The 26,643-nt window shown below is 45.1% G+C and overlaps 1 protein-coding gene across 1 annotated transcript in view; it reads right to left on the bottom strand.

The window, feature by feature from the left end:
* Positions 1-26,643, bottom strand: part of TBC1D9 (TBC1 domain family member 9) — a 404,439-nt gene that overhangs the window by 291,938 nt on the left and 85,858 nt on the right. Inside the window, exon 2 of the mRNA XM_069242582.1 lies at positions 18,251-18,361. Within this exon, the coding sequence (XP_069098683.1) occupies positions 18,251-18,361 (111 nt within the window). The remainder of the gene's footprint in view (positions 1-18,250; positions 18,362-26,643) is intronic.

Here is a 26,643-nt window from a genome sequence, read left to right as displayed (position 1 = left end):
AATGTTTTCAGCTCTTCCAGAGTATCAATCACTTTCAATGCAAAACTTGTACATGTGTTAGCTTCTTCTGTCATTAATTCCCATTTGTCTTTGAACGATATACAGTTCAATGAGCCATTTTCCAGTGAGATATAATCCTGTGCCTTTTGATGTGCATTGCATTTCACCATGGCAATTTCTTCAGGTAACTGTATGGTGTACCAGTAGAGGTCAGGAAACCTCTTTGCGACCACAATTGATCAAAATCATGAACAATACCAAATCCATATTGGCTGTCAGTATAGATTGTGACTCTCAGTCTTGCAGAAATGTGGCATGCTATAGTAAGAGCTACAAATTCTGCTACTTGTGCAGAATATACACCTCGAAGCCAGGAAGTTTCTAATGTACCAGTGATTGTGCATACAGCGTATCCTGCTCTCAATGTCCCTCTACCATCTCTGAGACATAAACCATCAACAAAGACAATTTGATCATTTTCTTCCAGTCGTGTATCTCCGATATTAGGCCTTGGTTTTGCACAAAGTTCAGTTACTTCAAGACAATCATGCTCGATGTCTTCCTCCTTTTCAATTTCAACAGTATTGCTTGGAAGTAATGTTGCCTGGTAATGTTGCCGGGTTCAACAATGTACATCTTTTCAGTGTTACATTTGGAGCACCTAGTATGCTCGTCTCATACCTTGTCAATCTTGCACCAGTCAAATACTGTGTTTTCATCCTTGTCAGTAAAATCTTAACAGAGTGAGGTACCATTACCATCAAAGGGTATCCCATCATTACTCCCTCACATTGTGAAAGGCTTTGGCCAACTGTGGCAACCACACGCAGACAACCGGATAAAGCTGCTGCGACTGGGTCCAAGGTAGCTGAAAAATAGGCTACTGGGCGATAAGCACCTCCATGGACCTGTGTCAAAACAGACAAAGAACAAGCATCACGTTCATGACAAAACAATATGAATGGCTTTGTGTAATCAGGCATTCCCAAAGCGGGAGCTCTGCACAAACTCTCTCTCAACTTAGTGAACGCTTTCATCTGATCTTCATCTAAAGTAATGGTGTCAGTAACCTCCTTAGGTGTCAGTTGCTGCAATGGTTTGGCAAGCTCAGCAAAATTTGGAATCCACTGACGACAATAACCTACCATCTCCAGAAACATTCTGACATCTCTCTGTGAAGTCGGAGGACTTCTCTGCAGGATCATTGTAAACCTCTCTCTGGAGATTCTCCTTGACCCCTTCTCAATCTGGTGTCCCAAGTATTTCACTGGCTTCTGACAGTACTGTAAATTCAAAGGTGACACTTTGGGCCTGATTACAACTTTGGAGGAGGTGTTAATCCGTCCCAAAAGTGACGGTAAAGTGACGGATATACCACCAGCCGTATTACGAGTCCATTATATCCTATGGAACTCGTAATACGGCTGGTGGTATATCCGTCACATTTGGGACGGATTAACACCTCCTCCAAAGTTGTAATCAGGCCCCAAATGTCCAAACTTTCCCAAATGATTCAACAGGGCAATTGAGTCATACTTACACTCGTCCCTTGTCCTGGATGCAATTAGCAAATCATCAATGTACTGCACTAAAGACTATCCTCATGGAGAGGCACAGAAAAGAAAGCTTGTGACAAATCAACCACTGTGAACCCCTCAGCATCACAAGGAATTTGAAACAGTATCACTGTTGGGTTCAGCACTACAGGACAACACTTGACCACCATGTCATTCACTTTTCGCAAGTCCTGCACAATGCGTACTTTCCCATATGGCTTCCTCAAGCCCATTATCGGTGAATTACATGGACTGCCCAACACTTCTTTCAAAACCCCTTGTTTCAGGAAATCTCCAACTTTCTGCGCCACTTTCATCAGAACATCATGTGCCATGTTATACTGTGGAAGCTGAGGAAACACTACATTTGGCTTCAAAGTATTCTTAATCGGTTCTACTCCCTTGATCAAGCCCACTTCTTTACCTGTCAGGTCCCAAACATTCTATCATACTGTTCCCTGCAAGTCTGCATGCAATTCTTTCACAGTAAACATCAGGAAAAACTCAATCAATGGGTACTCTTCGTTAACGTTTTCAGTCTCAGTTTCAGGTGCCTGATCTTCCTCATCATCACTATTAGTCTGAACCTCTATTCCTGCAGTCGAACAACTAATCTAACGGCTGGTCTTGCACAACAAGTCCCTTCCCAGTACAGATACTGGACTTGAGTCACATACTTCAAACTTATGCAGTCCCTGGAAGTTGCCAATCTCAACTTGTACTGGATCTGTGATCGGATTTGTCAATTGTCTGTTTGCTATCCCCAGAACCTGAACTGTTCTGCCTGAAAGAGGTAAGTTTGGAACTTCTGCACTTCTCACTGTAGAGCGTGTAGCTCCTGTGTCCACTAGAAATGAAAGCCTGTGACCCATCACCTTTCCCTTCACAAAGGGTCCTCATTGATCTTCTTCTATGAAGCTGCTAGCATACATGGCTCTTCATCTGAACTATTACTCATCCATTCACCGTTTATTTCATTCTCGCTATCTAATGGGAATTGGTGCACTGTGTCATTACTTCTGTCTTGTCTCTGACCTGCTGAGAAAGCATCATCTGTTGCTGTTCCATCGGGGCTTGAGGTATCTGCGTTTGCTGTCTAGGTACCATAGGAACCTGCTGCTGCATTGGCTGTAACTGTGTCACTTGTGCAAGCAGCACTTGCACCTGCTGCATAGGTTGAAAATTCTGCACTTGATTCTGCAAATTCGGATTAAGTCCTCTCATTCTAGGGACTTTCACAGTTTGGAATGTATTGACATCACCACCTTGCTGAACAACACCATCCTACACCATCAACGGACACTCCCGTTTCCAGGGTCCCACGTTTCCACACAGATGACATGGTAACATCTTTTTCATCCCTTGTACTTCATTTTGAACCACTATAGTACTCAATTCCAGACCACGAGTCATATTGACTCCATGACCCCTACTTCTCATCTGGGGTTGGAACATAATAGTTCCCTGCTGCTGCGGCATCTGTTGCACTAAAGCTCCTTGCACTCCTGTCTGAGCTGCCTTAATTTGCATCACCATTGCTTTCTCGTTCAACCTTTTCTGCTTCAACTCAATCTCATCACTACAGTATTTCGCATACTGCAACACCTCATCAATCGGTTTTACTTTCCAACAGATCAATGAATTTTAATCATCTGCCCTATTTCAGGTCTCAATCCTTCAACGAACCTAAACACAAAGTGCAACATGTCTTTCGGCTCAATTGTTTCTTTACCACTGTACTCTTTGAATGCTTTCAACAATCTTTCATAGTAGGAATGTATTGACTCTTTCACCTCCTGCACTGTCCTGTCAATCCTCTGCCAGTCAATATTTTTAGACAAGATTATCGTTTTCTGGAACTCAATCACCTTATAATAATGTTTCATTACTTCAGGTGAGGGTGCACTTATAACTCTATCCCTTTCTGGTTCGCTCGTCGGCCAATCCACTGCTCTCCTACATTCAACCCACAAGTCAGCTGGAACCACTATTTCCAACAAGGTATTCAAGTCTTCCCACAGACATTTAGGAAGCTTCACAAATCTGTCTGTCTGCTGGTTCCACTCAACCGGTTTCTCTCTCAGTTTTGGGTAATCATTTGTGAATGCCAGAATATCACTCCTGTGCCAAGGAACATGAACAAATGCCCTCCTGGAATTTCCCTCATTGGATTTTTTTTTACTGGATCCTTTTCTTTCTGAACACCTTCAGACCCTTCTTGTGAATCTCGTTTCCGTTTATCCTTCTTCTTTGCCCATCTGCCTTCCCACTTTTCCAATGCTCCCCAAATCTGAACACTGATTCTTTAAGGTGCGCCTTCATCCCTGCTGACCTCATGTGTTCAAAGTCTTTTACCTCAAAATCTAACCTGTAACTCCTCTTCAAGTGTTTTATTTTCTCAATTTCTATGTCATGTTTGTCTGCTAGATCTGCCAATTTCTGATGTATCTTGCCCACTCCTCTCGTATTTCTCGGAAACAAGTATCTCAGCTCTTTTTCTGTATGGGATTCTAATCTATTCACTCCTATCGTTCCCTCAACTAGCTCAGTTATTTTGGTAGCCAACCTTACATGATTTATCTGCTCTTCACCCTTGGACACGTTTCGAGGAGTATTCAAACTATCCAACTACTCATTCAGTGGTGCTTTCAATTCCTGTAATGAGATATTACTTGCATTCGGCATTGGCACCTACTGTACCACTGCACCTGGAGTCTGCAGTGTCAGAAGCTTCAGGCTCTGACTTGCACTCGGACCATTTACCGCATCTGGAAGCGCAACAAGTGGATTAACATCGATGAACGGTCTAGATCCAAAGGTCTGACCCATAGACGATATCACCTGCACATGATCTCTCACTCCCCTCCTCACGAGGCTCTGTGACATTTCACCCTGTTCTTCTACATTCGAGTTCTTAGATGCAAGCAATGGTACCGCTGGACCAACAGTGATCAGCAGTGATATTGCATCTGGTGCTGTTCTGACACTCGCATTTTGTGGAAGGGCTACTTCCATATTCTGATTCATCACTGGTGTCACATCTGACTGTGTCCCTGTCATTGGCGTGAACTTCGGCAAACCCTGTGGCTGTGCCTCAGGCAACAATATTGGAGTCGCCTCGGTCTGAACTAGCATTGGCCTCGGAAGCACTTGTTCCGATGGCACCACTAAGTTTGAAGTTGTCTCAAGAATTGGTACATCTGGATACATTCTCTGTATCAATGGTGGGTGCATCTGCGCTTGGACCACTGAAGTAGTCACTGCATTACTCTGCACTACCCCTTGTACCTGCTCATTATTTGTAGGTACTAGTCCCACTGTTCCCGTCACTTGTGCTGCAGAAGTCGGATCTTAACTGGTACTTGGACCTTCATGTACCGCATATGGCAGAGGTCGATCCCTCAATATCTGTGTGATAAGATCCTCAACATCTGAATCTCCTTCTTCCACATAAGTCTTTTTCTTATGTCCTGAACCCTTATCACTCTTGCCAGCATCCTCTTTCTCTTCTGACTCATCTTCCTAATACCCTGTAATGTCGTCATTCTCCACTTCTTCTGTTCCCAATCCCACCTTGCTTCTGCTAAGGAGTTTTCTACCTTCCTTATTCTCCTTTGGAACTTCATCTCTTGCTGTTGTCTGGCTACAAGCTCCCAAAACCGCTAAAGCCTTAAACTGTGCTGGTCTCGGAAGTGGCTTCGTCTCAGATAATGTAATTCGCAATTGATCCAAAATTCTCAAATTAAATGTTCCTTGTTCTGGAAAAGCTAAAGCTCCCTGTTTCTCTGTCAATTTGCGCAACTGCTTTAACCAAAGACATGGCGCGACACCTCGCTCTTCCATCAAAATAAATGCCGGAGAATTTTCCAGTGGGGTAGGCTCCCCAACTGTCGCCTTAATGTAAGAATCACCCTTCATGACACTTCTGAACGCTTTGAAAAACTTCATCTTGCTATCTTTTGTGTATTCAATTCAATAAGGAAATGACTTTTACTCCCAAGATTCCTTTCACCCGCTTACTCAACCAATTGCATTTTACGGACGGCTGCCAATCCGCTCGCGACTCTTCTCACTAACCAACCTATCCCAGCGCAGCTCACTCTGATGTCACACTCACACACTGCGGCTGACAAATTCTTGCGGCGTGCCCTCCTAAACTTCAGCTCACACAAACCTAATGGAAAATATTTGCGAGCACTAACCAATAACCAAAAACAAACCTGCTAGTTTACTACAGGAAAGGTACAAAATCACTTCAGAGACCTTATGGATTTTCACTGAGGGCCCTTTCGCTCATGCAGCTATTCCTCTTTCTCAGTCTCCCACAATCACAAGCAAAATTTGACCCGCAAATTTCACTCTCAACTGATCAATGGGTCTGTCCTGGTGCACAAGGGACTTGCCAAATCTCAGACGAAAATTTCCCTTACTCACTTAACTTACACACCGACTTGTTGACCACGCCCAATTAACCTACTAAACCAGACAGATTACAACATATAACTGTAGGAGGCTGGACTGGCTTGTAGTGAGTACCAAGGGGTACTTGCACCTTGCACCAGGCCCAGTTATCCCTTATTAGTGTATAGGGTGTCTAGCAGCTTAGGCTGATAGATAATGGTAGCTTAGCAGAGCAGCTTAGGCTGAACTAGGAGACGTGTGAAGCTACTACAGTACCACTTAGTGTCATATGCACAATATCATAAGAAAACACAATACACAGTTATACTAAAAATAAAGGTACTTTATTTTTATGACAATATGCCAAAGTATCTTAGAGTGTACCCTCAGTGAGAGGATAGGAAATATACACAAGATATATATACACAATAGCAAAAATATGCAGTATAGTCTTAGAAAACAGTGCAAACAATGTATAGTTACAATAGGATGCAATGGGGAAACATAGGGATAGGGGCAACACAAACCATATACTCCAAAAGTGGAATGCGAACCACGAATGGACCCCAAACCTATGTGACCTTGTAGAGGGTCGCTGGGACTATTAGAAAATAGTGAGAGTTAGAAAAATAACCCTCCCCAAGACCCTGAAAAGTGAGTGCAAAGTGCACCAAAGTTCCCCTAAGGACAAAATAGTCGTGTTAGAGGGAAAAGGCAAGGAAAACACAAATCAGCAATGCAACAACGATGGATTCCTGACTGAGGGTACCTGTGGAACAAGGGGACCAAGTCCAAAAGTCACAAGCAGCTCGGAGATGGGCAGATGCCCAAGAAATGCCAGCGGTTGGTGCAAAGAAGCTCTTACTAGGCTGAAGAACTGTGAATACTGCAGGAACGACAAGGGCTAGAGACTTCCCCTTTAGAGGATGGATCCCCCACGCCTTGGAGAGTCGTGCAGAAGTGTTTTCCCGCCGGATGGACGCCAACAAGCCTTGCTACACGCAAATCGTGCGTTTGGCGTTTTTGGACGCTGCTGGGGCCCAGGAGGGACCAGGAGGTCGCAAATTGGACCTGCAGAGAGAGGGGACGTCGAGCAAGACAAAGAGCCCTCACTGAAGCAGGTAGCACCCGGAGAAGTGCCAGAAACAGGCACTACGAGGATGCGTGAAACGGTGCTCGCCGAAGTTGCACAAAGGAGTCCCACGTCGCCGGAGACCAACTTAGAAAGTCGTGCAATGCAGGTTAGAGTGCCGTGGACCCAGGCTTGGCTGTGCACGAAGGATTTCCGCCGGAAGTGCACAGGGGCCGGAGTAGCTTGCAAAGTCGCGGTTCCCAGCAATGCAGCCCAGCGAGGTGAGGCAAGGACTTACCTCCACCAAACTTGGGCTGAAGAGTCACTGGACTGTGGGGGTCACTTGGACGGTGTCGCTGGATTCGAGGGACCTCGCTCGTCGTGCTGAGAGGAGACCCAAGGGACCGGAAATGCAGCTTTTTGGTGCCTGCGGTTGCAGGGGGAAGATTCCGTCGACCCACGGGAGATTTCTTCGGAGCTTCTGGTGCAGAGAGGAGGCAGACTACCCCCACAGCATGCACAAGCAGGAAAACAGTCGAGAAGGCGGCAGGATCAGCGTTACAGAGTTGCAGTAGTCGTCTTTGCTACTATGTTGCAGGTTTGCAGGCTTCCAGCGCGGTCAGCGGTCGATTCCTTATCAGAAGGTGAAGAGGGAGATGCAGAGGAACTCGGCTGAGCTCATGCATTCGTTATCTAAAGTTTCCCCAGAGACAGAGACCCTAAATAGCCAGAAAAGAGGGTTTGGCTACCTAGGAGAGAGGAAAGGCTACTAACACCTGAAGGAGCCTATCAGCAGGAGTCTCTGACGTCACCTGGTGGCACTGGCCACTCAGAGCAGTCCAGTGTGCCAGCAGCACCTCTGTTTCCAAGATGGCAGAGGTCTGGAGCACACTGGAGGAGCTCTGGACACCTCCCAGGGGAGGTGCAGGTCAGGGGAGTGGTCACTCCCCTTTCCTTTGTCCAGTTTCGCGCCAGAGCAGGGGCTAAGGGGTCCCTGAACCGGTGTAGACTGGCTTATGCAGAATTGGGCACCTCTGTGCCCAACAAAGCATTTCCAGAGGCTGGGGGAGGCTACTCCTCCCCTGCCTTCACACCATTTTCCAAAGGGAGAGGGTGTCACACCCTCTCTCAGAGGAAGTTCTTTGTTCTGCCATCCTGGGCCAGGCCTGGCTGGACCCCAGGAGGGCAGCTGCCTGTCTGAGGGGTTGGCAGCAGCAGCAGCTGCAGAGAAACCCCAGGAAGGGCAGTCTGGCAGTACCAGGGTCTGTGCTACAGACCACTGGGATCATGGAATTGTACCAACAATGCCAGGATGACATAGAGGGGGCAATTCCATGATCATAGACATGTTACATGGCCATATTCGGAGTTACCATTGTGAAGCTACATATAGGTAGTGACCTATATGTAGTGCACGCGTGTAATGGTGTCCCCGCACTCACAAAGTTCAGTGAATTGGCTCTGAACAATGTGGGGGCACCTTGGCTAGTGCCAGGGTGCCCTCACACTAAGTAACTTTGCACCTAACCTTTACCAGGTAAAGGTTAGACATATAGGTGACTTATAAGTTACTTAAGTGCAGTGTAAAATGGCTGTGAAATAACGTGGACGTTATTTCACTCAGGCTGCAGTGGCAGGCCTGTGTAAGAATTGTCAGAGCTCCCTATGGGTGGCAAAAGAAATGCTGCAGCCCATAGGGATCTCCTGGAACCCCAATACCCTGGGTACCTCAGTACCATATACTAGGGAATTATAAGGGTGTTCCAGTAAGCCAATGTAAATTGGTAAAAATGGTCACTAGCCTGTCAGTGACAATTTAAAAGTAATGAGAGAGCATAACCACTGAGGTTCTGGTTAGCAGAGCCTCAGTGAGACAGTTAGGCACCACACAGGGAACATACACATGCACACCTATGAGCACTGGGGCCCTGTGTGACAGGGTCCCAGTGACACATACATATAGGCCACAAACCTATGAGCACTGGGGTCCTGACCAGCAGGATCCCAGTGACACATAACAACCATACTGAAAACATGGTGTTTTCACTATGAGCACTGAGGCCTGGCTATCAGGATCCCAGTGAGACAGTGAAAACAGTGACAAACACCCTGACATACACTCACAAACAGGCCAAAAGTGGGGGTAACAAGGCTGGAAAGAGGCTACCTTCTCACAATAACCAAGTGTCTCCTACACTTGTCAATATACTCCGGAGTCTTATACCACGCAGGGTCCGTACATCACCAACAACCACATGGACAATTTTTGAGTACGAAGCGCCACACACATATGAAGTTCAACGACTTCCCTACTCTCATCCTGCGGAGTACGCACACTCCTACTAAACCTCAACTGGAGTATGCAAACTCCCTACTTTACCTCTCATACATCACAATTCACCTGCGATCTACATAAGCCTTTGCAACCGCAACCTACCACTTTCACACTATCACAAAGACGCTGAGAACATACACAACTTTTACTAGCGGGATCCAGGATCTAGGAAGTCATTTCTGGGCTTATCAGAAATGACTGACATCATCTTTGCTACAATTGCCATTACAGAAAAATAAAATTCAAACCTCATACAATGAACAACTAAAACTAACTTGAACTACCACCATAACCATTTATCACCACTTAACTAGTTCTCCAAGGAAACTAACCATCAAGCTGCTACCAAAAACTGCTAGCGCGCTTGGTCCATAGTAAGTAAACTTACAAGAGGACGCCTATAGGTCGATGAACCTTTTGGATTGCATGGAGTATACCCATCAATAACCACAAGGATAATCATTAATTATTAGACAATTATGTCAACATTCCATGAATAACCACAGCTCAAATATACGTTTTAACAATTTTTATTTCCCCATTAGTTAATTTTATGCACTAGAATTGTAACTCAATCTTTATTCAGTCAGCTCAGAAATTATTTATTAGCGACCACCAATAACAATCTAATCAGAACTTTTGAAAACATACACTCTAATGCTTCAACATAAGTCAACAAAGATGAATATGTCAACATCAGTAGCAGAGTTCAGCAATCAGCTTGTCAATCATTTGTCACTGTCAACGTCACCCAAAGAATCCTACCTAACCCAAATTAGCATTTATCATGTGGAACTTCATGCGAAAACAATTTAGAAACATGAATTTGGAAAACATCTAGCTAAGAGAAAAACTATTAAACAGCGCAGTTGGTACCTAGAAGAAAAGGTTCAAAGTTAATCAGTCACATTGTCATAGCTACCTATCCATGGAATGGATCAGCAACAAAGTCAGTCTTTGTCTTCCGGTTATCAATTGATCAGCAACGCATCAGGCTCTCAAGAGCATTAGCCCAATGACATCATCTTAAATCGCATCTTCTGGCATCAGCATTTCACCCCTCACATCTGAAGTTTTAGCCCTTTGTCAAGACTTTTTATTAAGGTTTTCCAGTACATCCCCCTAATCCCTAATTGGTCACTCAATCACCAGTTATTACCTTAACCAATAATATTATTTTTACAAATCTATGAATTCTAATATTTCAACGTTCTCAGTTCATTGATTGGATCACTGTACGATGTACTCATCATCCAGCTCATCAGGTATCGAAAATGTTGCATTTTCTTCTCCAGTCAGTGCTTCTATTGTTCAAGTCCTGGGAAAGTACATTGAGTCTGCCTTACACCAAATTACAACTTTAGTTCCATCATCCCCTGTCCATCGGTACATTGCAGAAAACTCTAGCAAAGCAGATTTTATTAAGCAGCAAACAGTTCACGGTCACTTCAATGCACCAGCAACTTCTACAATGTGCGTCTATCAATTCGGCTCCTGCATGAGGCCTAGAAAGACTAGGCCACAACTTCGGCTAAGTTAACTCTACAATATAATGCAAAACATAGGTTATACATCTCAATATGGCATATTACTACATTATTAATTTTTTTTCATTATTTCACGTATTTTTTATCATTTTAGTACAATTTTCGTATAGTGGTTGCCATTCTCTGTGGGCACATTTTCAAACATGCACATTATTTTTTCTACGATTAATTTCTCTATGAACTTTTGTTAATCATAACATATAAGCATTTATTAATAATTGCTAATTAGCATATCAGCTTCAACACCTAGAGTCAAACACCGATTATGAAGGTTACCAGTTGTTACTTGCCAGCTCACTACCAACAGAAATCTACACATGACCATACCTCCATAAACAGCATCACGGTTCCGTCTGTTTCATTTGCTAGGGCCACTATTTAAGAGCACTCCCCAAATTAAATTTGCTTAAATGGTACATCCAGTGAACAGAAAAATATTGTTTGCTTTCATAGTCTTGCCTCACTAACACACACCAACAATAGGCATTCTAGAATGTTCCTTTATTTGATAATATCTATTTGGGTACATCATTCACGCTTTAATCCATCTGGTGGAGTCATTAAAACTGCTCTGAAGGAACACCTCATCTTAAAAGAAATAATTTTACCTAACTGTATGTAAAATCATGATAAATGTATGTAATCATCCAGTATTTTTCATAGTTCAGCTCCATCAGTGTGTATCAACCCAGAACTTCTACGAGTCCTAGGTACCAAGTTATTATTTCTATATCCAGCATTTCTTGATATAATACTTTGAGTTGTAAAGATAAAGAAAATACAAATGATTAATTGGTAAGTACTGAAGTACCATAGACATTTTGGGATCCCACCAAGTCAGGTTCTCAACACTCCTGCATCCCATCTGAATCTCGTCCACTTGGTTACAGCAGGAGATATTGGTCAGGCAATATTTTCTTGCACTGCAGTCAAACATAGATTTATGACGGCTACCAGAGGCGTACAGTTTCAGATTTCTCTTTCTACTTCCTGCAAAGATAACTTTTGCCAGCTTCTCGGGTGATCATTTCCATGGAACAGTCCTATGTACATCCCTCTTGCACTACTTCATGGATAAACAAATGTAAACCAAAATAAAATCTGTTTAATTGACGAATTTGGACGAAAAGAGGAATTTGAGTGGTAAGACCAGTGTATACAAAGATAACATTAGAAACAATTGCACTGTAATTTAGTGATGTGGCTACCAACACCATGTATTAAAGATAAAGACCTATGAAAAGCACAGAAGCTAAGCAAGACAGATGAAACTTGTACCTGTCATATATAGCCCACAAATCTTTCTTCTACGTTTAGTGTAAACTTAGGAAAGCACAATAGGCTACAAAGAGCATGGTCATGGAGTAGAAACCAAGTGATGGTTTGTACGAGGAAAGGTAAATGCTGAAATTAGGAGTTGCACGCGAACAAAACTAGTGGAGGTGTGGGAGATGTGGACAGACACCAGATACGGTCCAAAAACAGCCCCCAAAACCAAAAGGCGCTAAATGTAGTTGGTGTGGTGTTGTCTGTGTAAATACTATGTGTATTATCCCAGGGGTGAGAGGGTGCACTTTAGGGGCAGCTAGAAACCACAGAGAGGCCGCCATGTCATCACAGAATGTTGGGTTGGGGCTATTTGAAGGCTGCTGAGAAAAGGATATTAACTATTAGAAAGAAGAAAGAAGCTACCCACTGGGTCTCCTAAGAAGAGTTCATGGAAGGGGTCCCAGGGCAGAATAGCCATACGAGAAAACTACCCGCTTTCATATACGATTGCAGGAGGAGTCCAACCTCACTGAATTTCAACCAAAATTCAGCAGAAGCTAAATTTGTTGGAGTAAGAGCTAGTCTCCGTCATAAATAAATTACTGAGAAATCAGTAAGATCTAATTTTGATTGCCGTTAATGGAAGGTACAGTCCCCAAGAGTGACTGAAAAGCCTGCAGGTACTGAAAGAGTGCGAGATAAAATGTGTATAGCTATCTAGTTACCACAGATACCCTGTTAATTTAGCAGCTAACTATGTGTGATCCAGAAATATCAACATTTTAAAAACAAAATTGGAACTATCAAGTAATAGAGCTGTGCAACCCTACAGAATTTGACAGTTATGACAGCTTATCCAGTAGCATTGCTGTAATTAGCATTTCAAAAGGGTTTTGTAGGCTAGAACTGGCGGAATGTAAACAAACAAATAATTAGAATGAACGTATGGCAATAGGGTTACTTTCAATGTAGCTGGTACAATTACAAGAGTGATACTAAACTCATGTTATCGGAAGGCGGTTGTACATGATTTCATACAAAAACTATTTCATGTAATACAGTTACCTGAAACCTTGTCACATACATTGTTAATTAGATGACTGGTATTTACCATTTCATAGAAACCAAATAATAGAATGTGTTTTTTTCAAAACTTTTTTTTACGTGCTTATTTTTAAAAGGTGTAATTGCAATGATTGTGGGTCCTACTTTCAGAAACATTTTTTGCCAGAGGTATTTATTTCTGTGCTTTGCTTCAAGGGGACATTATTTCGGATTTATACATATTACATCGTCAAACATTTACTTCAGATGTTTTTAGTTTGCCAAACCCTTACCACCCCTAAATAACACCTGTCCCTGTACCTAAAAACCTCTTACCACGCCTAAACTCCACCCATCCTGATCCTTAATCTCCACTCATCCCTGAACCCTAAAAGTCCTTTGTACGCCTAAACTGTAGTAGAGCTATTTTAGCCATGTTCTAGACATGTTGTTTTAGCAAACTAGGCCTGTAGCTGTGCACTTTAACCCGCTTAAATTTTATTCAGCATTGCTTTATTTTTCTAGCAAAAGTAACATTTGTGGTGCTGTTTTATTTTTTCTCTATCTCATTCTTCTTTCGCCTAGGAAAGCATCACGTTCTTAGTAGGACATGTAGTTCCACTTTGTGCTTTCTCCAAGGCTACAGTCAGATACGGTTGCCGAAAAACGTGGTATGCTGTGTCTTCAGCATTCGCAGAAACACACTCATGTGTGGGGACCATTTCTTAGAATGTCAGCAGTTTTATTATAAAAAACAACCCTTAGTCCCAGACATGTTAGAGGGAGATTCCAGCCAGATGCCCACAACTGTATGCTGATTGCTGCATGCTTCACTACAGCTACTTGCTTAGACGGCGAGCCCTGAACCAGATGGGGGCGGTGTCTCTTTAGACCTCATGCCTCTTCTTCAGGTATGAGGGATGATGTTCTTCCAGGGGGAAACCCGAAGGGCAGATTAGGTTAGTATGCTGTGCTCATACTTAGCGTAGGTGAGGGGCTATTGATCCACTCCCCTGTTTAAACAGCATGGTAGGACTGTTTTCGTAGTCACATGCCTGCTCCTGTTGTCTCTTTATCCTCGTTATTGCTATGCACCTGCTTTTATCTAAGATGCAGATATTTTAATAAATGCTTATTGAAATAATTCTGCCTCCGTTGTCTGTGCCTGAGTGAGATCTTGGTAACTGAGAGAAAGGGATGCGATCTGATGTACCACAATTCCCTGGGGAGTTTATCTTGCCATGAGTTCAGTTGCCACAATCATCTTGGTCGGAGATGAAGCGCTGCTAGTTAGCCGGAAATTGTGGTACTTAGTACCCACAACCCAGGCGATCCTACCGCCCAAATCCAATAGCCTCATTACCCTAATGAGAACCTACGTGACAAAACTTCACCCATCCTTGAATGTTAAAAACCCCTCGCTACACCTAAAACCTTCCAATCTCTGGCCCCTAAACTTCACCCCTTCCCTGAACCCTAAAATCCCTTTCTACCCCTAAACTGCACCCATCCCTGCACACTAAAATCTCTCACTACCTCTAAAGTCAGCCCATTCCTGGGCCCTTAAAACCCTTTTCTAAGCCTGTGCCCCACCAAGCCATGAATCCTTAAAGCCCCTCTCCATCCATTTATGACCCCCCAAAAAAACTTCACCACCCCCTAGCTCCATCCATCCGATAGCCCTAAAACCCTTTCTACATCTACACTCCACCCATTCCTGAACCTTTAAGGCCCCTCACCACCTTAAAGTCCATCCATTCATGAACCCCAAAGCTCTTTCTGCCCATGAACGTCGCTCATCCTTGAAACCTAAAACCACTCACCACTCCTAAACTCCACCCAATCCTGGACCCTAAATACCCTTCACCACCCCAAAACCGTACCCATCCCTGAATCTTAAAACTCTTCAATAGCTCTAAACTCTACCCTAAAAATAAACCTCAACATGAATATACTCCACCTATCCTTGAACCCTAAAAAAAAACCTCAACACCACTATACTAAACACATTCCTAAATACTAATAATTCACCCCCAGCCTAAACTCTATGCATTCCCGAGCCCTAAAAAAACCCTCACGACTGCTAAACTCCAACCCTTCCTAGAACCATAGAAACCCCTTTCCTCACCTGATCTCAAACCCTAAAAACTCCTAATCACCACTATCCTTTCAAGAACCAAAAACCTATAACTACCGAAGTTTAAAATAATTTTGGGGTTTTCATTAAAATGATTTTAATTATTTTAAAATGTTTCCTTTAATTTTCAATTTATTTGTATTTCCTTAATATTGTGCTCCCATAAAAATTGGCTTTCCATGATTTGGTTTCCTTAAACGCGGTTTATCCGTTTTTGTTTTACCATTAACTCACATACATCATCAGATTACCACATAGCCAAGTATTGAAACTAAGCTGATACTTAGAAATGTATCCAAAGAATTCATCATAAGAATAAGACAGCCTTTCTGAAGGTTTTGTAAGACATTCTTTTATGCAGAGAATTTTGAAATCACCTTATAAAGCGTTTACTTATTTGACAGAGTTGAGACACTAAATACAGGAGTCACTGAGGTACAACAAACAATTCGGTATATGATATAGGAGTCTGACATTCATGCAGGGTCATATACACACACACTTCCTCTTCTGCCCTTCAATATGATCATATAAAGAACTGACTCTATCTTATCCTTGTATGTTAGTGATGTATTGTAATACCAAGTTGTTCAGAGTCAAAATAAAAGTTAAGTGATCAACTCATGCAAGGGAGCACTACAGTGCTTTAGAAGTAAAGAGTCCCTTTTCCACGGATTTCACTGACACACAGTACTGTCTATAGAAGCAACCACCATTTTCATTGAAAAGTCTGACTGCTGGGTAGTGAGATGAGACAGTGTGCCCGATTTACCAAGATTTTGCTAGATGTTCAGGAGTACTAGTACAACTCAGCAGAATCTTTACAAATTGACAAACATCAGCCCCAACTTCTAAAGGGCCCCAAAATTACTTATAGACAGGTTCCTCAATTATCTTTTCACTCCAAAACCCTCTTATAAATAACTAGCCAAAAATATTAATTTGGGTACCTAGGAGCATGGCATACCGACAGCCAGCTGTTGTCATACCTTATGTGATCACCAGGAAAAGGGCTTAAAGAAGCAGCACTGTGAAAGAGACACAAATATGACCAAGTCTACATATATAAGTATAGTAATGGTAAATATATATCAAATGTTATAGGAGTTACCTCTTTACTGTTATGAAAAGTTACAACAAAGACAGTAAGCCCCACATATTTACTGCAAGCACCATATGTTAAAGTCAATATACCTTTCAGGGTGGATTGTTATTACACTGTGTTGAAGGCCAACAGGCAGGTATCTTGTAGCGTGGAATCTCACAGAGTACAGTAATAGGCATGCTGTTTTGTGTTGGGTACCACCTCAGATACACATTAGGGGAGATTTACACTATGATAATTGTTTCTTTGTCTAACACAGCAGCTAACTTCACGCTTTCATCTACAAACTATTTGACATATATGTGCTGCTGTGGGTGAACTGTAACAGGAGCAGCTAACTCCCTCTCAGTTTTTCTGACCATACATTGACCTGACCCCATTCCATATAAAAAGAACTACAATGAAGATAAGTTTTAGTTCGAGCAGGAGAGTGCATGATCTCAGTCATACCATTCAGAAATGAAGGAAGGAGCACCAGAGAATCAGGAAAGTGTTGTTTACAATGGGACACAAGGCCATTTTTCTGGTTCCCTCGAAAATCAGGGTGGTGTGTGAAGGAAAGGTTCAGACATTTTTAAAATCCAAAATCTGCATGACACTTTTTTGTAATGTTGCTGCAATGTTGAGATAAGGGGTCTAGGAGAGCCCTGACTCATTAGTCATGCATGCACGCTATGAGATTTATCGGCATGTTAATTTCAGGGATTTGACAAAGGGGTTAGTGTCTACATGAGTAGCAATTTTCATGCAGAAACTTGATTTCTGTTCCCTCCTCCACAGCTCTCCAACTCTGATACAGGCCGCTCTCCGGTCGGATTACACTTGAGATGCTATTGTTGAGATTTGTGATTTAGAAGTTGTAGAGACTACAGAATGCTGCTGCTGGAAAACAATTTACCCACATCTCTATAGCCCTTCCGTCTTTACTCCTGCTGCTTGTGGGGAGATAAATCCATTTGATAGCAACGTGATCAGCGCATGTTGCTTTTCTAGGCTATGGAATTCTCATCTTGCAGTGCAACCTCTGCAGCTACCTACAATCTAAAGTTCTTTGGTCTGCGTTGGAAGCAGTCTTGACCATCCACTCATTCAAAAACATTGGGCCTGGTGACAACTTCTCCTTAGTTCAAATAGCTGTGATATGGAACTGTGTCCCTGGGAAAGTCAGAATAATTTACAGCTATCTCTATTCCGAGAGAGAACTGGAAACCACACGCTTAACTATAGTATTCGTTACTACTAAATTAAAAGGTAGGTGATGGCTTGCATGAATGAGTGTGTTATAATACTGCTCTGCAATACCCATTGTTTTTGTGCAGTGATGTTGCTGTACCATGTTTAGAGCACAGATTCAACCCTCAAGCAACTCACCCAGTATCTCGCATGTTCAACTACAACATCATTTTCAACCATGTAGTCTGAAAGGTCACCTAAAAAGCGGACGTACGTCACAGCACTTGACAGTCTTTTCTGGGGAATGAATTCCTAAATGTTAAAATACGCTGCAATGGTTTGACATAAAGGCATGTGTGGCATTGTGCTATTCGGAACAGTGTTTATGTGTTTCAATTACCCAATGAACATGAATAGATTTAAAATTACTCCCTAAATCATTTTCCCATCGACAAAAGGAAAATACCCTTCGAAGATGCAACCCATATACTTACTCCAATTGACGGACAAAAGAGACGTGAAAAAGAAAACAAACAGGTTGAACGCGTCAATAAAGTGAGAAAAAACGAGCAAAGAACACTAAAATAAGTGACTGTGCTGGTATCTCTTACCACAAGCAATAATCCAGTATGATAGGGAGTCTGGAGTTTGGTAGAGGATTCGGTATGGTGCAACCCTGGCACTGGAGTCCAGCACAACATCAAGTGTCCCCACGAGCAGACCTACGAGAAGCAGAATTTTTTTTGTCACTAACCGGCTGTAAGGGATTTAAGGCACAAATTAATGCAGAGAATGTATTTACATAAAATAATGAGATAGGAAACAATAGGTCGCCTGCTTGAAAGTAGGTGAACACTTAGGTCAGCAGTGTTTCTTCTGAACTTATAATTGCGATGCTTGCAGTTACTGGAAATTCCCTTTAGAATTGACAAGCCCCTTGTAATGAAGCCTTAATGTGTACATAAACTCTAATGTATCTCTCACAATCCATTACGTGCAAAATCTCTACACCACTAAACGCAATCGCAAGAACAATGATACAGGGTGCTCATGTACAGAATTGAAGTGAGAAGAAACGCAGCACACACTTAGCAGAAGATCCGGAGATGTTTTATTCAAGAAAGTCAGATGTAGATGGCCTGCAAGCGACCACCACCAGCCAGGACAGCCTAGAAACAAACTTTGGCAACGTCATTAGGTATAGCGTTGGCTGCCAGTCTTTTGGCAATTCTTGCCTTCTTTTGTCATTGTTTTCACAAATCTTTATTAGTCTAGACAAATGCATTGAATATAGGCAAAAATGTTTTTTGGGTCTCAAAAAGCACACATTGTCATAGTACTCCATGGGACTGAATGAAACTACTTTGGGGGTCATTCTGACCCTGGCGGTAGACTACCGCCAGGGCCAACGACCGCGGATGCACCGCCAACAGGCTGGCGGTGCATCCATGGGCATTCGGACCGCGGCAGTGCAGCCGCGGTCAGAAACGGAAAACCGGCGGTGTCCCGCCGGTTTTCCACTGCCCTGGGGAATCCTCCATGGCGGCGCTGCAGGCTGCGCCGCCATGGGGATTCCGACCCCCTTACCGCCAGCCTGGCTCTGGCGGTTGTGACCGCCAGAACCTGGCTGGCGGTAACGGGTGTCGCGGGGCCCCCTAACAGGGCCCCACCAAGATTTTCAGTGTCTGCCAAGCAGACACTGAAAATCGCGACGGGTGCAACTGCACCCGTCGCACCCCTTCCACTCCGCCGTCTCCATTCGGAGCCGGCATCCTCATGGAAGGGGGTTTCCCGCTGGGCTGGCGGGCGGCCTTCTGGCGGTCGCCCGCCAGCCCAGCGGGAAACTCAGAATAACTGCGGCGGTCTTTTAACCGCGCAGCGGTATTCTGGCGGTTCCCGCTTGGCGGGCGGCAGCTCAGAATGACCCCCTTTGTGTGTTGATGTGACCCTTGCGAAAGGGAAGCAAACTGTAACTCATAGTGAAGGCAGCCAATGGCTGAAGTGGGCTGACAACCTGCCCATTGTTGTATGCTGGAGTGGATGAAAGAAAAACGTGAATGGCACAACTACAGATTAATCGACAACTACTGGCTGGAAACTCCTACAGCTAACTATGCTAAACACATAATGTTGGTAAAACAAAAAAGGTATTGGCTAACACAGACTTTAAAAAGCCAATCGGTTCTGAAAAAAGCCAACTCCCCCATTGAGGTGCAAGTCCTGTCGTGAGCATTGTGACAGCCTGCTATAGGGCACATCGGCAATGTGTTTGTAGCATGGTGCGGCTGGATTCTTCCTCTTCAATTACCTCCATAGCGGAATTCGAGCCTGAATTGCAGGGTAATGCTGCACTTGTTTGTACTAAAAGAACAGAATCACAGTAGATCACGCCCATTCATACAGATGATGCAATGATCCGGAACCTACACCTTAGAAAGATAGCTACAGAAATTCAACATCGTAAACTGATTGTCCTTAATGTTTCCTTTTAAACATATTGTTTTATTCTCTGACAGATCTAAGCAAGTATTATTTAATTACAGAAAATTTCATTAAATCAGGATATGAGGGATTTCATCTGCCTATAGTGAACCATCGATATTTCAGTATCTGCTTTTGGACATTCACTGAGGATTGCACTTATTTCCATTCGAAACACATTGGTACAAGAAGGCTGACCTGGCACTAGTCAGGTCTGCCGGGATGTCCATCCATTTTGTAAATAAAATTGTATATTTGTAGATATGTGGACAGAAGGCACTTGAAAGCTTTCTGAAGCTTTGCCGGCATTGACAAGAGATGCCCGGACCTGCGTTGTGGATGCGCTATGCATTCGGGGTGGGGCATCAGTTCTGAGGACTCTGGAGGTGATGCGGGTCTCCGCGTCTGGTCCAATCCATGCAGCAGTTGCAATGCATCGGTTCTGCTGGGGGATGTGCCACTCAGCAGAGGAGGTGCATCAGTTCTGCTGCCAAGCACCTTAAGTCCACTTCCAAGGGTCCATGAGTGAAATGGCACCACTGGGCAGGGTAGGTTCACAGATGGCAGTTGGAAGCCTCTTATATCCCAGATGCTTCTGATCAGAAGGCGGAGATTTTTTTCTTCGAGCGTCAGTAGGTGGCATTGGTCGACTCCATGGGCGTAGTGGCATTGGAGTTGCTGTGATGACGTTGGGAGTAGTACAAAGATGCCGCCTCAGCGCAGTGATGTCAGTTTCTTAGCACGACTGTCCATGCCAAAGCACAGAGCTGCAAAGAACACTGAAATTGGTGCAACAGAGCTAAGGCCCTGAATGGGGAAGCCCTGTCCCTAGAAATCAGTTCGCAAGCAGGGAGGATGGGTGGGTCGGTAAGGAATCTAGAACTAGAATATGTCTCTCCCAGATGTATCGTTACTGAAGGTAAGTAACTTGTACATCTGATAGAGACTTCTAGTTGCAGATTCCTTACCTTAGAATAGATACCCAAGCAATGCCATCCTTGGAGGTGGGCTGTGAACCAAGATCATACTAGAAAGTCCTGCAGGACCAAACGACCAAAGTAGCCGTCCCTACGGACCTGACTGTCCAGGCAGTAATGTTTAGTAAACATAGGCAGGGATGCCCACGTTGCTGCCTGGCAGATATCCAGGACAGGAACTTCAGGTGCTAATGCTGTGGAAGCAGCAGTTGCTCTGATGGAGTGAGTGCACAAGCCCTCATGGGGTTGCTTTTTTGCCAAAGCGTAGCACATCCTGATGCAAAGAAGTACCCATTGTGGGATGGGACATTTTTGCATCGTCTTCCCTTTCTTCGCACATACATATCCAAAAAAGAGTTGATCGTCCACCCGAAAATCTGTAGTATGATTGAGATAGAACGTCAATGCTCTTTTTGTATCCAGGTGGTGGAGTCTCTCCTCCTCATGAGAAGGATGTGGAGGTACATAAAAATTAGGGAAAATGATGGACTGGCCTACATGTAAAGGTGTAATGACTTTGGGAAGGAAGGAGTCCTTGGTGCTTTACACCACTTTTTCAGAGTGCACAGACCAAAACGGTCGCTTAGAAGATAGAGCATGAAGCTCACTCACTATGCGAGCAGAAGTGATGCCAACAAGAGAAACAGTTTTGAAAGTAAGAAGCTATAAGGGACAATTGTGCATTGGCTCACAGGGAGTACACATTAAGTAAGGACAAGACTGAGATCCCACTGAGGCATGATAAACAGAGTGGGAGGAAACAAATGGGTGAAGCCCTTAAGGAATCTACTAACAATAGGAGACTTAAAGATAGAAGGCTGATCAGGCAACCTAAGAAAGGCTGAGATAGCCAATAAATAGCCCTTAAGGGTGGCTCAAAGACAGAATGAACAAAAGATCCTAAGAAAGAGGAGCAGAGAGGGGTATCAACAGATTTGTTGGTACACCATGCCACAAATTTATGCCAACGACAGGCGTATACCATTTTGGTGGAGAGATGTCTGGCTGCCAAGATTACATCACAGACTTCGGGTGGAAGGTCAAAAGCCATCAACTGCCGCTGCTCGATCTCCACCCATGAAGGCGGAGATTGGACAGGTTCAGGTGGAGAACCGTCCCCTGCTGCTGCAACAGAAGATCCTCCCAAAGGGACAGTCTGAGGGGAGGCTCAATGGCCATGCTAAATGGCTCTGGATACCATACTATCCGTGCCCAGTCCGGTGCCACCAAGATTACTTGGGCCTGGTTGTTCTTGAGAACTCTGGACAGAAGTGGTATAGGCAGAAAGGAGGCCAATCCTCCACTCGAGACGAAAAGCGTCTCAGAGCGAGTGCCGCATTGGAACCGCCAACATGCAAAACAACTGACATTTAGCGTTCTGTGTGGAGGTGAACAGATCTAACCAAGGCTCTCCTCACTGCTGAAAGAGACCTTGCGTCACCTCCAGATGGAGATGCCATTCGTGATCGCCTATGCATCAACGGCTGAGTTCGTCTGCTCTGGCATTCAGATAGCCCACCAGATGTTGAACCACCAGGGTGATGTCCTGATGTGCCAGCCATGTCCAGAGGCATAGCGCCTCCTGAAAAAATTGTGCCCAGGACCCTAATCCACCCTGTTTGTTGCAGTACCACATAGTGGTAGTGTTGTCCATGAACAGTTGCGCTAGTTTCCCTTTGAGAGAGGGTAGAAATGCTTTCAAAGCAAGCCTGATCGCCCGGAGCGCCAGAAGATTGATATGGAGCCCAGACCGCCAGAGACAGAGGCCTCTGATCTCCGCCTCTCCCATGTGGCTGCCCCATTCCAGAAGTGACACATCCGTCACTATGGATAGATCTGGATGGGGAAGGGAGAGGGCTCTGCCATTGACCCAATGCCTATTCGAAAGCCACCGCTGCAGGTCTTTCGCTGTCCCCTCCAAGATCTGGACCATGTCGGAGAGATTTCCCTGATGCTGTGCCCACTGGTACTTCAAGTCCAACTGCAGAGGCTGCATATGCCACCTGGCATGTGTCACTAGCAGGATGCAGGAGGCCATGAGGCCCAGCAGCCTCAGAGTCAGTCTGACCGACACCCAAGATAGAGGCTGAAAGATCAGAATCATAGCCTGAACATCTTGGACTCGCTTTTCAGGAGGATATGCACAAAATTGCATAGTGTCCAGAACAGCTCAGATGAAAAAGAGTGTCTCAGAGGGAGTCAGGTGTGACTTTGGCACGTTTATAGTGAACCCCAGCGTGTGCAGGAGGTTCGCCATAGTCTGAAGGTGGGAGACTACTTTCTGGGGTGAGTCTGCCTTTAACAGCCAGTCATCAAGGTAGGGGACGACTGAAGCCCCCAACCTGTGTAGATGAACTGCAACCACCGCCATCACTTTCGTGAACACCCAAGGGGTGCTGGTAAGGCCGAAGGGGAGCACGGTAAATTGAAAGTGCTTGTGACCTGCTACAAATCATAGGTAACATCTGTGGGCAGGCAGGATCAGAATATGGAAATAAGCGTCCTGCAAGTCCAACGCTACCATCCAGTCTTCTGGGTCCAAGGCAGATAGGACCTCAGCCAGGGTGAGCATTTTGAATTGCTCCTTCTTGAGAAGGTCTAGGATAGGACGTAAGCCCTGGTCTTTTTTGGGCAACAGAAAGTAGTGGTAATAATAACCACAACCTACTTCTGTTGCACGGACCCTCTCTATGGCTCCCTTCGCCAAGAGAGCCGTGACTTCCTGGCGGAGAAGTGCCAAATGATCCTCCGGTATGCAGCTGAATGATGGAGGCATGGCTAGTGGGGTAGATTCGAAGGGGAGGGAGTAGTCCCTTCGAAGGATCTGCAAAACCCACCTGTCCATACTGATGGATTCCCAGTGGGGCAGGTGATGGCAAATCCTGCCACCAACTGGACCAGAGTGAGGGGACTAGGAGGGTTTGGAGGCTGCAGCAGGGGCAAGGGTGGACTGGGCAGACCTCTGGTTCCCTGTCCCACAACCACGTGGGATTCCCTGTACCCGGCCACGCAGCAGTTGAACAGCATTGGTGGCATGGTGGCTGGGAAAGGGACGGGACAGGGAAGGGGTGAAAGGTGGACTGTTGGGGATGAGGGGCAGTGGAAAGGCCGAGGGACCGAGCCGTAGCCCAAAGAGTTCTTGAACCTCTCCAGCGTCGAGTCCGCCTTGTCTCCAAAGAGACGGAAGCCATCAAAGGTCATTTCCATAAGAGTCTGTTGAACATCCCCTGAGAAACCAGATGCACCTAACCAGGTGAGGCACCTCACGGCCACCGTCATCGCAACCGTCTACCCAGAAAGTCGGTTGTGTCTAGCCCACATCGGATAGTGAACTTTGCCGCGTCGCTCCCATCGGTGACAACTTGGGAAACAATAGCACGGGCCTCCTCTGGTATCTGCAGCAGAACTTGCGCGACTGTATCCCACTGAAAGTGAGTATAACGGCCCAAAAGGCATGCAGTGTTCACTGATGCCACAGCGCGAGACTGGAGAAAGAAAACTTCTTCTTCCAAAATTGTTCCAGCCTTTTTGATTCTCGATCCGGAGGTGTGGAAGGGAATGTGCCCAATGATGAGGATGCCTGGATAACAAGGCTCTCAGTCGTGGGGTGTTGGAAGATGAATTTAAGGTCATTTGAGGTGGGCCGATGGCGGCGTGCAATTGTCCTGTTCACAGGAGCCCCTGTGTTGGGTCTGGACCAAGTACCCAAAAGGACATCGATGAGGGCTTCATTGAATGGAAGAAGAGGCTCAGATGTGAAAGCCCCTGGTTGAAGCACATCCTCAGGAGATTAGACCTGACCTGAACAGTAGGCAACTCAAGGCCAAAGCTCAAGGCCGAAGCTCAAAGCCGAGGACCTCAGCCGCCCTAGTGACCACTGAATAAGTTGTTCCATCCGCCGTAGCCACAGTAGGTGACAGCATGCCAGCATCTGAGACAGGGTATCCAGACCACTGGCCTCGCCCAACTCCTGTGCCCCATCCAGGTTAGGGTCATCCTGGTATTCATAAGGGTCCAGCGACCCCTCCAATCCATCCCCAAATTTGAACCTATAAGAATAAGGGTCAGAATCCAACCTGGGGTGAATAGGCCCCATCAAAGAAGGACGCAGCTTCGGCTGATGCCGGTCCAACTCTGAGTCGTCAGGGATCAGGATCGGGTTGATGTTGGGCACCACCGACATCGGGAACGTCGACAATCGAACCGGTTCCAGGGAATTCTCGATGGTATGACCGGCGTCAGTGCGGAACCCAGAGCAGATCCAGAGGGGACTTTGGTGACTGGAGCCACCGGCGCAGAACCCAAAGGCCCCCGAACTGAACCCCTTGGGTCCGAAAGCGCCATAGCGGGGTCGGTCTGCCCAAAAATTAGGTGCATGGCCCCATAAAATTCCTTTAATTGGGCAGGGGTCGCGATCCGGCTCCCAGAAACTTGCGGAGCGGACCCAAAAGCAGGCTCCGAAGACGGAGGCCTTGAGTATCTACACTCTTCCCACGTCGCGTCAGCCAAGTGACGGGGTGAAGACAAAGGATGATGGGATTTCTTCAACTTCTTCTTCTTACATTTACCCAAATATTTCGAAGAAGACGAGTGGTGGCAGCTCCACGACCAATCTCGAGACCTTTACCTCGAGAGAGCCCAGGACCTATGTGGAGTCGAGCGCCGGGCCGCAATAAGCTTGAGGGACCGCTCCCTTAAGGCCTTCCAGTGCATGGCCCGGCACTCAGAGCACAACTTTGGGTTGTGGTTGCGCTCCAGGCACCACAAATAGACCCGATGCGGATCCATCACCAGCATCATGCGGTGACAGTCCTCGTGCGGTTTTAAGCCGGTCTTCGGGGACATCCCTCGACGCACCAAAAACTTCAAAAAGTTGACAAAAAAGTCAAACTCGGTCAAAAATTGACTAAGGGTAGCTCTCTCCAGATCAGTGCTTGGCGCGGAAAGAAAAAAACTGACGTCACTGCGCTGAGGCGGCATCTATGTACTATTCCTAACATCATCACAGCACCTATGATGCCAACAACATCGGCGGAGTCGACCGACGCCAGCTATCGACGTGCAAGGGTATTGCTCCAAGACAAAAGCTATGGATCCAGTCTGACGCCTGGGGGAAAATTCGAAGGTAAGGAATCTGCAACTAGAAGTCTCTGTCAGATAAAGAGGGTTTGGACCTGGCAAAAGGTTTATTTTGCCTGGTCGACAAGGCAGGTAAAACTGCACACACAGGCTGAGACATGTTTAAAGGACTACTTAAGTGAGTGGTACAATAAGTGCTGCTGGCCCACTAGTAGCATTTCATTTACCGGTACTGAGCACATGTAGTGCCACTTTACAAGGGGCTTACAGGTAAATTAAATTTTCCAATTGGATATAAGCTGATTTTACCATATTTAAAAGAGAGAGTACAAACACTTTAGCACGGCTTAGCAGTGGTAAAGTGCACAGCAGTACTATAGCCAACAAAACGAAATTCAGCAAAAAAGGGAGTAGGAAGGCAAAACATCTGGGGATGACACTGCAGAAAGAGCCATTTCCAAAACTTA

This window comes from Pleurodeles waltl, chromosome 1_2 (genome assembly GCF_031143425.1).
Source record: "Pleurodeles waltl isolate 20211129_DDA chromosome 1_2, aPleWal1.hap1.20221129, whole genome shotgun sequence".
NCBI classification, from domain to species: Eukaryota; Metazoa; Chordata; class Amphibia; order Caudata; family Salamandridae; genus Pleurodeles; species Pleurodeles waltl.
This window is presented reverse-complemented; position numbering and strand designations above follow the sequence as displayed.